Below are 12,520 nucleotides of genomic sequence, written 5' to 3'. Positions count from 1 at the left end.
TAAAGAGTAGAGGGTTCATTATGGTGGACGGGCAATGTTTAATGAATGGCCACTGAATGGGAGCGTGAATACGTTCAGTGTGTGGCGAGACAGAACCTGCCTCCTCCTCAGGCTGGTCATGGTTACTTCTCAGTACCTCCATCTTTGTCTCCAATTTTATTTTATCCCCTCATCTAATTAACCGCTTTTCCTTGATTTTGTGTCAATATGTGTGGAATGTGCATGGTCCAATATAAGTATAGAGTCAACGATTTGAGGTATATTTGGGGCAGACGGAGGAAGTATTAGAACTAGTATGTACAGTTCTTAAGCTCTAGTATGGTTATCGAAAGGCCAAATTACTCGTAGCCCAGCGGCATGTTTTCGCCACATCGGCACCACGACCCAACTCCGGAAGAGAGGGTCGAATACACCTGCACGCAGGAGCGGATCGAGCCACGGCGGCACCGTGAGCGCGAGCCACGTCCAGAGCCAGAAGAACCCGAGTATCCGCCATCCCCGTTCTCGTCCGCCGCCGGGCCGGCGGCCTCGGAAGACGCGCCGGCCGGTCCGGACGGCTGCGTCCTCGAATGCAATCCCGACGGCCTGCAGCACGAAGAAGCGCAGCCCGCCGCCGCCGGCCGGAAGGCACCGGAGGGCGGCGCATTCGGGCAGGAGGTGCATTATCCCGGAGACGAGGAAGACTGTGTAGAGCTGGGTGTAGGCGGACGCTTTGGTGCCGCGGGGAAGATGGAAGAGGCGGTGGGCAACGAGGTGGCCGTGCGCGGTGAAGAACTAGCGGGTTGGTTAGTAAGAGAAAGAGTGATAGTAAAACAATGGTAAGAAATAATGAAATCAGTGGGGTGGGACTCCGAATCGAATCACTTGATGCCTTCAGGCTTTACCCACCCCAAAGACACATAAGAATAAAGCAAGGTATAACACACCTCACGATTGTTCTGGTGCCACCATTTCCCCCCAGAAATTGCGCAGGTTGTAGAGCAGCAATGGCGATCCGACGCCAATGTGTCCATGGCTTGCGGACGATGAGCCGGTTGCGACTGCCCAGGCATCGCCTAGCAGGGCGGGGAGGACCAGTAGCAGGAGGACGAAAGGAGCGCCGAACAGAAAGATATTGGCGTAGCGTTGCACGACGGAAGTGCCCGCAAGAGAGTATTTAGAGGATATCTCGAGCGAGCGCCGGAGATAGAGCGAGGGGGTGTGGGTGAGATTGTACATGTTTATGAGTTCGACGACAAGGAAAGTTGCCAGCGCAGCCAATAATCGCTGGAGAACGAACAGCCATTTAGAGGTCGAAATATTGGGGCTTTTTTCGAGTTTCGAGTTATCATTCAAGTCCTCGCCAGCGAGCCTTACTGCCCAGCCAACTCGTTCCCTCAACCCGACTTCTCCCAGCCTCTTCCCCTCCAAGCGAACCTCCAGAGCACCCCTCACCCGCTCCGGCTCGATCACCACCCTTCCCACCGCCGCAAACAGTGTTATCCACACCCCGGCATTCATATAGTGCCCCACGATTGGTGCGCCCGTGTCTACCCTAGCCGCCGCAAGCGCAACCCCGAGCAGCAGGGCGACGCCCGCCGTGCGCCAGAGCAGCGACGGCAGACGCGGGGAAAGCACTGCGGTCAGCGCGCCCACGTATATCACGAAGAAGGCGAGGGCGAGCTGGTTGAGCGCGAGGGCGGCGTTACGGTCGATGTCATTGATGAAGGTCTGTGCCAATGGCGGGACCGAAGAACCCATGAAGGCGGATCGAGAACTTCAAGGAGGACACGTCATTGCGTGTCACGTGACACTCACGTGACACATCCTGTGTCACGGTTATAGCCGACACAACATCGTCCTCGGGCGGCCACAACCGATGTTGGACAACAGACGGTCTAGACTCGGACATGCCATGATCGTCTACCAACACGCTGATGATTGATCTTTGACGGTCGTCGGTCGGCAAACTGCTTCTGAGTTCTAGAGCCAGCTGAATCAAGGACATCAAATATGGCAATATTATGGCAACATAATTCTGGAAATCGCAAAGAACATGCCCTCAGAGGTTCTCCTCCTTCCTTTCCTGGATCAGATGCCCAAATATTGGCAGATATTGGCGTCGTGACGCGGGACATTATATAGGAAGGCCGTAAGTACGGACATGTCCACTTTCCCTGCGGCGCCATGCTGCAATGATGCTGGTCTGATTCGCGTAGTATTTGTGGGGGCGAAGCCGTCGCTTAACGCAGTCCGCTTAGTGGTGTAGGCGCGCCGTGCACTAGTTGGTAGGAGTAATCGCAGGCCGTCGCCGAGCCCATATATATTCAGAGGGTCAAGCCGAGGAAGTGGTTCTGGTGCGCTTCTTTCTTCCCCAATTTTTCCCTGGTCACCTTCTCCTCAGGCCCTCCAAGATGGAAATTGTGCGTAGTGCCTTCCGGTTGATGCCGCTCAGCTGGCTGAAGCTTTCCTGACAACCAGCCCGAATACTCCGATATCCTCGTCATTGGCGGTGGACCAGCCGGATCCTACGCCGCTGCCGCTCTCGCTTGCGGTGGGTTCTTTTGTTTCTGCGGCAGGTCAGTACTAATTCACGCGAACTTGAAGAGGGCTACCAGGTAACACTGTTGGAGAAAGAGCACTTTCCAAGATACCATATCGGCGAGAGTCTGCTGCCCTCATGCCGGCCATTCTTGCGCTTCATCGACGCCGAGCAGAAGGTCGACAATTTCGGCTTCCTGGTAAAAGTAATTTCGTTCTTGTGGTCAATGCCGAAGTGTTGTGCTGATTCCAGAGTAGGTCGGCGCAGCGTTCAAATTCGCCCGCAATAAGCGTGAAGGCTGTGAGTCTTCGCTGAGTCCCGATCCACGCCCAGACTCATGGGGAGCGCAGACACGGACTTTATCAACCCCAACCCAAATAACGCCGCGTGGAACGTTGTGAGTCTCCAGCATCCTTCTGCCTGAAGAGCTCATAAACATCACCAGACGCGCGCCGATTTCGACGAGCTCCTTCTCCGCAACGCCGCCCAACACGGTGCACGCGTGGTCGAGGGAGTGACTGTCGGTGCAATCAAGTTTGCGGACCCCGACGTTGAGCCCACGAAGTTTCAGCCCGTATCGCTCGAGTGGAAGAGCGACCAGGGGACATCGGGCGAGATTAGATTCAAATATCTGGTTGATGCTTCAGGGAGAAATGGGCTGATGTCGACGCGCTACTTGAAGAATCGCCATTTCAACCAGGCGCTCAGAAGCGTCGCGTATTGGGGATACTGGACGGGCCAGGAGATGTATGCGCCGGGAACGAGCCGAGAGAATGCCATTTGGGTGGAGGCGTTGACTGGTATGTCGCAGTGGTGTCCCACCTGCGGAGTTTTCACCGCCAATTAGACGAGAGTGGTTGGGCTTGGTTTATTCCGCTGACGGATAAGGTATCTGTTGGCATTGTCTTGAAGGAAGAGGTCGCAAAGGAGAAAAAGAAAGGCTTTTCCGGCCCCAACGCCATGCGGGACTTCTATAACAGCCAGCTCTCGTTAGTGCCAGGTGTCACCAAGTTCCTCCAGCCCGCAACGTTCCATGGCGAGGTGATGACTGCCGGAGACTACAGCTACTCCGCACCCGTCCACGCCGGTCCAAACTACCGTATTGCTGGCGACGCTGGCGCTTTCGTGAGTTTGCTTGGCTTTGATGACCGTATAATCTGACAATAGTTTTCGCAAGATTGACCCATACTTCTCCTCCGGTGTTCATCTCGCTTTTAACGGCGGGCTCACGGCCGCTGCGACCATCGGCGCTTCAATCCGGGGCGATTGCACAGAGGAGGAAGCCGCCAAATTCCACACTGCCAAAGTTGGCGCGTCCTACACTCGGTTAGCTTCCCTCACTCTCAATGATTCTGCTTACCCTTGATGCAGATTTATGATAGTCGTACTCGCCGCCTACCGCCAGATCCTCCATCAAAGCGCGTCAGTACTGACGGATGTGGAGGAGGACAACTACGACCGCGCGTTCTCCTTCATTCGACCTGGTACACATTGTGTTTAGATCCGCCGCTCACGCGCTGACCTTCAACCTAGTCATCCAAGGTATGGCAGACACGAACAAAGGCGTAACAGAAGACCTGCTGCAGTCGACGATGGACTTCTGCGAATACGCAATGGGCATGACCGATCCAGAAATGCATGCGGAGGTCGCCAAGCGTGTAGACCCTCAACTTCTGGCGCACGAGGGCCCGCTGAAGAGCGTCGAAGAAATCAAGGCGATCGCGGGGGACGACATGGAGGTGGAGATCGTGTTGCGAAGGGTACAGGCCAGAAAGGCGCTCGAGGCGCTGCAGTGGCAGCCGAACTTCCGCGGGGAGATGTTTGAAGGGCTGGGTATACGACTCGAGCGCGGGAAGTTGGGCCTGAAGCGCGCGGAGGCGGAGGGACAGTAACTACCCAGGATTATCAGCCAAACTCTATGATGAGCGGGATGTTATGCGGCATTCGTTGTGTTTTGTAATCCTATTAACATTGACCCCATGTAATGCCACGGAGGAAATCGTTACGAACGGGTCTCCGATGCCCATTTCCGATGGCACGCCTGTATTCCACGTCAAGAGAAGCGCGATTGGTATCGTCTGATCCGAGTAAGCTGCTCGCCTACTAGTAAAAACCGAGTTTGGTCATCGAGAGCTGTGTCGGCTGCTTGATCAACTCGGAAATCTCTTGAATCGACGGGCAGGCAGTACCAACAAAATGGCAGGGTGGGTTTGGGTTGGATTTGCTGTCGGACGCTTTGCGAGTAAAGTTCAGGAAGCCGCATGCCTGCAATCTGATAAGAACCTGAGAAGCAATCGTATCAGATAAGGAGGATAAGATGATAGCCGCAATAGGACCGATTGTCTCACCCGTAAAATGCGCCTTCAAGTTTAATGCAGGGACGCGGAGCCGCTTGGAGTCGGGCAGGTGATAGTAAATGCCAAAATACTGTTTTGTGGTCGAATTTTCGGAAATATCGATGTTGTCGAGCGAAGTCCAATGTTCACCGAAGCTAGATTGCAGGGTCAGCGAAACCGAAAATAACTTTCCCGCATGGAGGGGAACACTCTCACAAGAACCCATGAGTTTGAGACAGATAAAAATGCCTTGTCAGTCGAGACGAACAAGACCCGACACCCAAAGTCCCCCCCGTACTTCGCTGTATCCACACTTGAGCAAGATGGCCAAGAAGCCCACCGACGGAGTCGACTACCACGACAAAATGATCATTGCGCATGGTGAATCGTTAGATTGAGGCCATTGTGTTTGCTCACCTTTCGCCAGCCGTCTTCGCGTGCATCGCTACCCTCTTCACTGCCCCTGCCGCCATCCTAATCGGGCGATACTTTCGGGGTCGCCCATGGTGGTTCAAGGCGCACCTCTGGCTCCAGTCAGTCACTGCATCGTGCATCATCATCGTATTCGCTGTTGGCATCGTCGCGGTTCTGTCCGGCGCCTCCCACATCGTCCAGCTCACCGGCCCTAAAGCGGATGCGCATCACGACCTAGGCCTCGCCATCCTTATCCTCTTCCTCCTCCAATACCTCCTCGGAATCGCCGCGCACTACACCCACTCTGCGGGCCCGGCCGGGGCACAGAAAGGCGCCGCGTTTCCCACCCTTTCGACCCCGAAGCACGCCCTCCGCCACCTGCACGTGTTTTGCGGCGTTGCAATGACAGCGCTGCTCTATGCTGGTGTTAAGACGGGCATGGACGAGTGGGACACCGTCAGCGACATGGGCACCCGTGTGCCGAGTGGCATTGTGGTCGTTTATTGGTTGTTTTTTGGGATCGAGGTCGCGGCGTACTTGTTTGGCTGGGTCATGGAGCCACTTCGGGCCAAAAAGACACAGAGAGCCGCCGCCTCATTAGATGGTGGTAGCGAGGAAAAAGTCGCGGTCGAAGCGTAGAGTCCGGGTCAATCGTGCCAGTGGAGCGTGTTGTTCTCTAGGCAAGACTAGTGGTGGTGCTCATATTTCTGTAAGAACGAGTGCTTTGGATGAAAATTGTTGACGTGACGCATGACGTGATGCGTGACATGATGACGTGTCCTCTTTGCCGATCGCCACATCATGGTTCTCGCCGCAGACTGAGCGGCGCCTCCAGGCTGTGACTCCACACTCTTGTTCTGCGGGCCAGGCGACACGTCTACCGCTCCGGCGCTGGCAGCCCGCCCGCGAGACTTGCAAGAAACTCTGACGCTGGGAGGTTGACTCGGAGGGCATTTGCATCATATTCGTTCCTGCGGCGTGTATGCATTGGACCAGTTCCACAGCTGGTCTCAAGTTGTAATTTTAGAACTCCCACAGCAACACCCGCCTCACGATCTACAGCATGTCAAGGCGTACTAGTAGCGATCTGCTCCTTTCTGATGCCAGTGCACGGCAAATTGAGTACAGGTTTAAACATAGTCATGAAAAGATGACTGATTATCAATGAATTCGGCCGACTAGTATAAGATGATGGATCCTGATGCCATAGAGACCCTGTCCACTACCCCCCAACGACCGATGCCACCGCTTTCCCGCTCACTCTCAATTCCCAGCCTTCACAGTGTCCACAGCTGGTGGTCAGATCGAAACAATGTTGGAGCAACCTTTGATTTGCATGCTACCACAAAGCCTTTGCTCCGATATTTACATAACCGTGCTGCCCGTCAGCTCCTCAAAGCACATTCCTCTGATTATCTAGCAAATGATACCTTATTGCTGTATGGCATATATCTCAGGTGTGCAAATCAATGGCATCATATCTCTTTCATTGCGCTTAATATTCCAGATCAATGTATATCTCGACTCAAGTTAAAGCTCTCTTGTTTAACCAACTATATCTTGCCTTCACAAGTGGAAGTCAGCAACAAATTACAGAGTGGATTCTCTTCCAGGAGCCAGACCTTCTTGGTTCCTTTCTAGTACAGCCTAGTCCAAATGCTGCACGTGTTTCTAGTCTCTATCTCCTCAAGGCTATTGCTGAAGCTGGAACACAATTGCCCATTTTAGTGCTTTCACCATGCATATCTCAATTGCTCACAACAAATCAATCGTAAGCTATTGATATTTACATAAGTAGCCTATACATATAATCTGATGTGGTTTAAAAGGCATACATCTACATATGCTGCTCTTGCTACTCTCTGCAACTATAGGGCAGGAGCTGATGCACTTGTAAATGCACTTTGCAAGTCTGAAGGTTCAGAAATCCATATGGACAAGATAATAGGAATTGTCCTTCAGAATGAAATTCTTACACCTGCCCTCAATGAACTCTTAACAGCTGTATGTCTTCCTTGCTGACATTGGATTGGATTCTGAAAATATTATCTCAAAGTCAAATACACTGCAGGATAGCTTCAAACTGACAGTGAAAGTTGTGTTTAGTGCCCATAAAGCAGCAGAGCAATTGATATTGCTATATCATCATTTTTCTATGTTGGGCGAAGGGTTCCTGGAAAAACCTTCCCAGTCTATTCATCTTCTGCCAGAAATCTTAGAACTTGGTCCAAACTCGGAAACCTGGGTTGCACTGATTGACTGGGTGGCTAGTGAGGGCTATATTAAGTGGTCAGCAGAGCCTCCACCTAAAGCTTTCAGCCAAGTAGTCTCCTTATTCAAAGTCATTGCAGAGTAAGTCTTTCTTCTTCTCCTTTGCTTTATACAATAGCTTATATAGACTCTGATATGTTTCAGGAACCAAGACTTCAATGCATGTGTCAGACATCTTGCATTTCTTGAATTGACATCACAGCGCATGCCATACAAATGGAAAGAGCAGAGGCTAAATTTGAATGATCTTTTCCCCTCTATTTCTTGAACTGGTCACCGTAGCATTCAGCTATTGAGATTATTTTCATAGCATATTGGACTTACACTATGGTAGTATACTGTCCTCTTTCAATCAACTGCTTACATTATATGTTACATTGACCCAAAAAAAACTCCTTGTGAAAAATCATTGTAAATCAAAACAACCTTTTTAGCTCCAAATTACAAAAAGAAAGTGGCAGACACTTAATTATAATAAGATAGTACAAAACAATTTCAGATGTAATTATATCACATATATATACAGTTTGTTTTGTCCCATTATTTGGCCTTTACATCATATGTGTATGATAGTCATATTTGAGTGTTTTGATCAGGTGTCTACATTACAAATAGGTAGACAGTTGATCAAAATACCCTACAGTGATGCACTCTAATCAACTTGCACTTCTCCTTTATGTTTGTTTTTCTCTCAATATTATGCCCTTTTAGCTAGCTGTGCTCAGTTGAGTAATGTTAATGTGCTGTAAGAGTTATTAAAGAAACATCATGTTACTTTTGTTTTCCCTACTGGGTCTGGACTGTCAGGGTGTGATGTCGGGCGGCACTGCCACTGGCTTATTGGTCCCGCTAGGCTGGAGTTATCAAAGGATCCCTATATAAGTATAAGCACAGACTAATGCAGGACACTCTCTTCTTACCCTGCAATACTATTCAGTTGAACTCTGAACCAGTGATACATAGAAGGCCTTAATAAAGGCCTTCATTATATGCTAAGGGCTTAGACCTTAGCATAAGGCATAGACCTTATTCAGGGCTTAGGTCTTAGTGTCCATAAAAGGAAATTTTTGATCGCAATAATTGAATATAATAAATTGAATGCTACGGTTTAAAGACCTCATCATCATCTATCTCGATTGCACCATCATCCAGCTCATCATTATCCTCATCCAACTCAGCCATCACCTGCATATACTGCTCCTCCTCCTCTTGTGCTCTTTATGAAACCCGCGTTCGGAAGTGATTCTTTAACAGGAGATATCCCAAAAAGACTGTGCAGAGTAAGTTTATGCCACTGTCGGGGCCTACACGGGGGCTGGTTATCAGGTAGTGGGGTAGAATTGTCCTCTTCCATGCTGTCAGCAGCCATATCATTGCCTACCTCTTCTGTTGCTTCAGCAGCTGTGCAGGAATCGGCAATCCATCCCGCCATTGCTGTTTTCTATACAGATTGGGACTGCACTAGAGCTCGGCCACGCTCGGACGGATCCTCATTGTTTTGGCCCTGCAGAGGATTGGCATAACGTGGAACTGCAAGAAGTGCTACAACATTCTTGTGGTTATTTTATACGCGTTGTTGGACTTACAAACCGTAGCGTGTCGTTATGCGTCTGCTGTGTCACGTGGACACATCGCGTATGGACTTGTGCCCAATGCACACTTGCCTTTCTTTTTCCTTGCTCATTATACTACTTAGGATACTGCCTTTGTACAGACAGATTTAGATATTCTTGTTCTACATTTGTATTTAAGCTAGCTAGTCAGTACAATCAACCAGTTCTTTCCATCATTTTGTGTCGTATTCAACACGTGTCGCTCCTTAAATATTCCCACAGTTTGGTGCTTGGAGTGAATTTTATAAGGTACCTGCATCATATTCAGCCAGCCCCAACAGACCAAATGCGGACACAAACCAGGAGCAACTCCTTAGTCTTGTCTAATCCGAGACAGTTTCGTCGATCCTTGGTGGTTTCCTTGACAAATGAAAAGACCCGTTCAACAGCAGCTTGATTCACGATAATCTTGAAAATGAGAAGCGCCAACTCAGCAAGTTCGTACACCATTGTGTTAAGGTAGCCAATCTACCACTGATTTGGGTCATATGTCTAGTTAACTGAGTATTGGCGAGTACGAGTTGGAGAGAAAATTATACCTCATCAATAGCATACTTCTCCCCACTTGCAACATGCTTTGTCTAGGATGCAAAACAGTGGATACCAGCAAGATAGTCTCCAACTGCATTGAAAACAGCAGTCTCACCTGCAACTGTCGCCTTTGAGCCGGGACGAAGGGCAAGTCGGCGATACATCTATAAAAAGATCAGTCACATTTCGCAGCGAAAAAAGCTACATTCCTGGTCTACAATATCAATGACCTTGAAATGATCGAGATTAGTGCTATTGCTAAAGCATGACAGCTGCTCCCAGGGATTGAGTATAAGGGCAATGACAAACATGGTCCCATTCACCCCAGCGCTTCTCAAGGCGCCGCACCATCTCATCCCTCAGAGCCATTTCAGGTTGCTCCACAAACCGGAGATACACCCCGACCAGCCCTAGTAGTACCTGGTCCGCTCACGTCAAATCCCTCTGCGCCAGATTTGTCACGTAGCAGATAGCTTCTATATCACTGAGCACCTGCTCAAGCCCATCCCAGAACGCGGAATCATCAACCATGTCACAGTGCTCCTTCGCATCGGCCGACAATCATGCAGCTTCTGTTGATTGGGCAGCCCCAACCTGTGCCTTGATGATGTTGTCACACTGCCAGCCAACAGCCATAGTGATAGCCTTCTTGAGATCGACTAACTGGGCAAATGTGGTAAAATGCATGGTCCAGCGGGTGAGACACGTGACCAGGTAAGCAAGGGCAGTTTTTGTGCCAAGTTTAAGCTGAGCAGCATCGAAGATAACCCAAACCTTGCTATGATTCTTGATCCAGGAAGTAACGGCAGTTGCTTGCTCAGCGATTGACTTGGCCGCGTCCCAGGACTTGAAATAATCGCCAAGAATAAGCTGGAACTGCATGCAGATGAGCTCAGGAGATTTTTTTCTGGAACTACCAACCTGGTGTGCCATACATGAGACTGCAAACAAATAAGGTCACAGCTTCAGGAGAAGCTTTCATGCCTTTAGACTGCCGCCATCTGTCATAAAGTGCGTGTGACGACACACTCGTAGATGTGCTCAATGTCCTCAATTATCTCGACGGACTGGGTGCAGAGACCCGGTCTGTCCTTGGGCAGCGCCCGTGGCATCAATGAGGTCGATGGGATACGACTTGCTGTCGACATTGGCATAGACACCATTGACAGACTGGTGTTTTTGGCCTTTCCAGCCGTCAACGCTGACAAGCCTTTAGCAACGACCAAAGCGGGAAGGAAACATGTACAATACACCAGCTTTCTTACCCCGGCGCACTCTGTGTTTCCTCCATCACCTTCAATGCTTCATCTTGTAGCAGCCGCCCACCAATAATGTCACGGATAAGACCTGGCCCGTCCGCTCCGGCGCTGGTGTCGGGCCATCGCGGGCCCGTAGCACGCAGCACGTGACGACGGGGACATGCGCCCCAGTAGCAGGAACGCACACGTGGGAAGCACGTGACCAAGAACGAAGCGTCGAGCCGTTGCCGAGCCCAACTCGACACAAGGGGACTGGGGAGGAGTGCTAGGAGGTTAGGAGTAGCGCCTGGCCTACAAGGGATGTACAATCGTCCCCTCTGCGGCCAGGAACAGGAGCGAGGAGGAGGAGGAGAGGCCAGGGTGTCCGATCACCCCCTTTGCGGGCCCGCGTATATAAGGCATGATAGCGTACCCTGTACTCTATCGCTTAGATCGTCTGAAGAACTATCTTACTCCGTGCAAGGAGACGTTATCGACTCATCGGGCCCGACACGACCCGATTCGAACCTTCGACCACCGACCACGGCAAGGGACCGAGTTCACGGGCCCTTTCGGTTTTCGATCTACCCGCCCGCCGTACCTGCGGGCCCGACTATCCGTCTGTTCTGTTCCGGGCGCGCGTTCTTAGGAGAGGTCCTTGCACGGCCCGACCCGCAGTCTGACAGAATCTAAGCGATCCCCTTACGCCCGCACAAACAGAACACACAAGAAGGCAACACAGTTTATTGCAAAAAAGTCCAAAAACAAGAGGTATAAAATAATAAAATACAAAAAAAAAACACCTGCCGGCTACACACGACCCTTTCCTTTTCGACCTGCTGAAGGACCCGACAGAGGTGAACGTCGCGACCCCGACCCAGGCCGAGTACCCCCAGGAACGGGGACCGAGCGACCGGCCTGGCGACGATCAGCGGCGGCCCTCTGCTCCCACAAGTCGAGCCGGGTCGACCCCGAGTCATCAACGGCACCGAAGACGCCCCGCACCCGAGTGTACAACTCCACCATTTGAGCCGAAGAGAACCGGTGCCCCAGGTAATCCATCAGTTTGAAATCCGCCGGCTGCATCAACATGCGAAGTTTCGGACCGGAGTGAACGCAAGACGCCGGTGGACAGAGGGTTATCCTGGGGCCGGGTCAGCAACTGGTGCAGCAGCGTCACCCCCACAGCGGAGAACCGGCACGATTGGGCCACATCCGGGTCGTCCAACAAACGGTGCGCCTCGGCGGCGGCCCGAACCGGTGACGGCTCGCCGAACCAGAGCGTCACGTCCGGGTAATTCTCTGGGCGGAAAAGCATGTCCCCCATCGTCGAGGGGCCCGCACGACCGGAACTGGTCCCTGCCTCAGGGCGGCTCGCGTCCCTACGCGGCCCAGTGCGGGGAGGTCCGGCCGGGGTAACCGGTGCGGAGTGGCGAGGAACAGGAGACCGTGCACGAGGAGGCGGCGCTGGCTGACGGATCGGAGAAGCCGAGCGCCGGGGGAGAAGAGGAATGGGAACGCCAACGCGCGGGCCCGGTTCGGGAGCCCCGTGTCGAAGCCCGGGGGCGTCGCGGGGATGGTTGACGGCCCGCATGC

At 51.8% G+C, this 12,520-nt stretch overlaps 2 protein-coding genes across 2 annotated transcripts; both read left to right on the top strand.

Annotated features, from left to right (window-relative positions):
* Positions 1-2,393: 2,393 nt before the first annotated feature.
* Positions 2,394-4,413, top strand: MIND_01230600 (uncharacterized protein; the record flags this gene model as incomplete). Its single annotated transcript, XM_037368804.1, has 10 exons — positions 2,394-2,402; positions 2,461-2,533; positions 2,587-2,726; positions 2,779-2,821; positions 2,872-2,918; positions 2,967-3,321; positions 3,369-3,646; positions 3,699-3,847; positions 3,893-4,005; positions 4,055-4,413. 10 exons carry the CDS (start codon positions 2,394-2,396, stop codon positions 4,411-4,413), a joined length of 1,566 nt encoding a protein of 521 aa, XP_037214772.1.
* A 725-nt stretch (positions 4,414-5,138) lies between these two features.
* On the top strand, positions 5,139-5,910 carry MIND_01230500 (Cytochrome b561 domain-containing protein; the record flags this gene model as incomplete). Its single annotated transcript, XM_037368803.1, has 2 exons — positions 5,139-5,238; positions 5,285-5,910. The coding sequence occupies exons 1-2, from the start codon at positions 5,181-5,183 to the stop codon at positions 5,908-5,910; spliced, it is 684 nt and encodes a 227-aa protein (XP_037214771.1). The 5' UTR covers positions 5,139-5,180.
* Between the last annotated feature and the right edge of the window lie 6,610 nt (positions 5,911-12,520).

Source organism: Mycena indigotica (genome assembly GCF_014461135.1).
Source record: "Mycena indigotica strain 171206Taipei chromosome Unknown Mind.scaff0012, whole genome shotgun sequence".
NCBI lineage: Eukaryota > Fungi > Basidiomycota > Agaricomycetes > Agaricales > Mycenaceae > Mycena > Mycena indigotica.
Note: the sequence above shows the minus strand (reverse complement) of the source record. Positions and strands in the feature narration are given on the sequence as shown.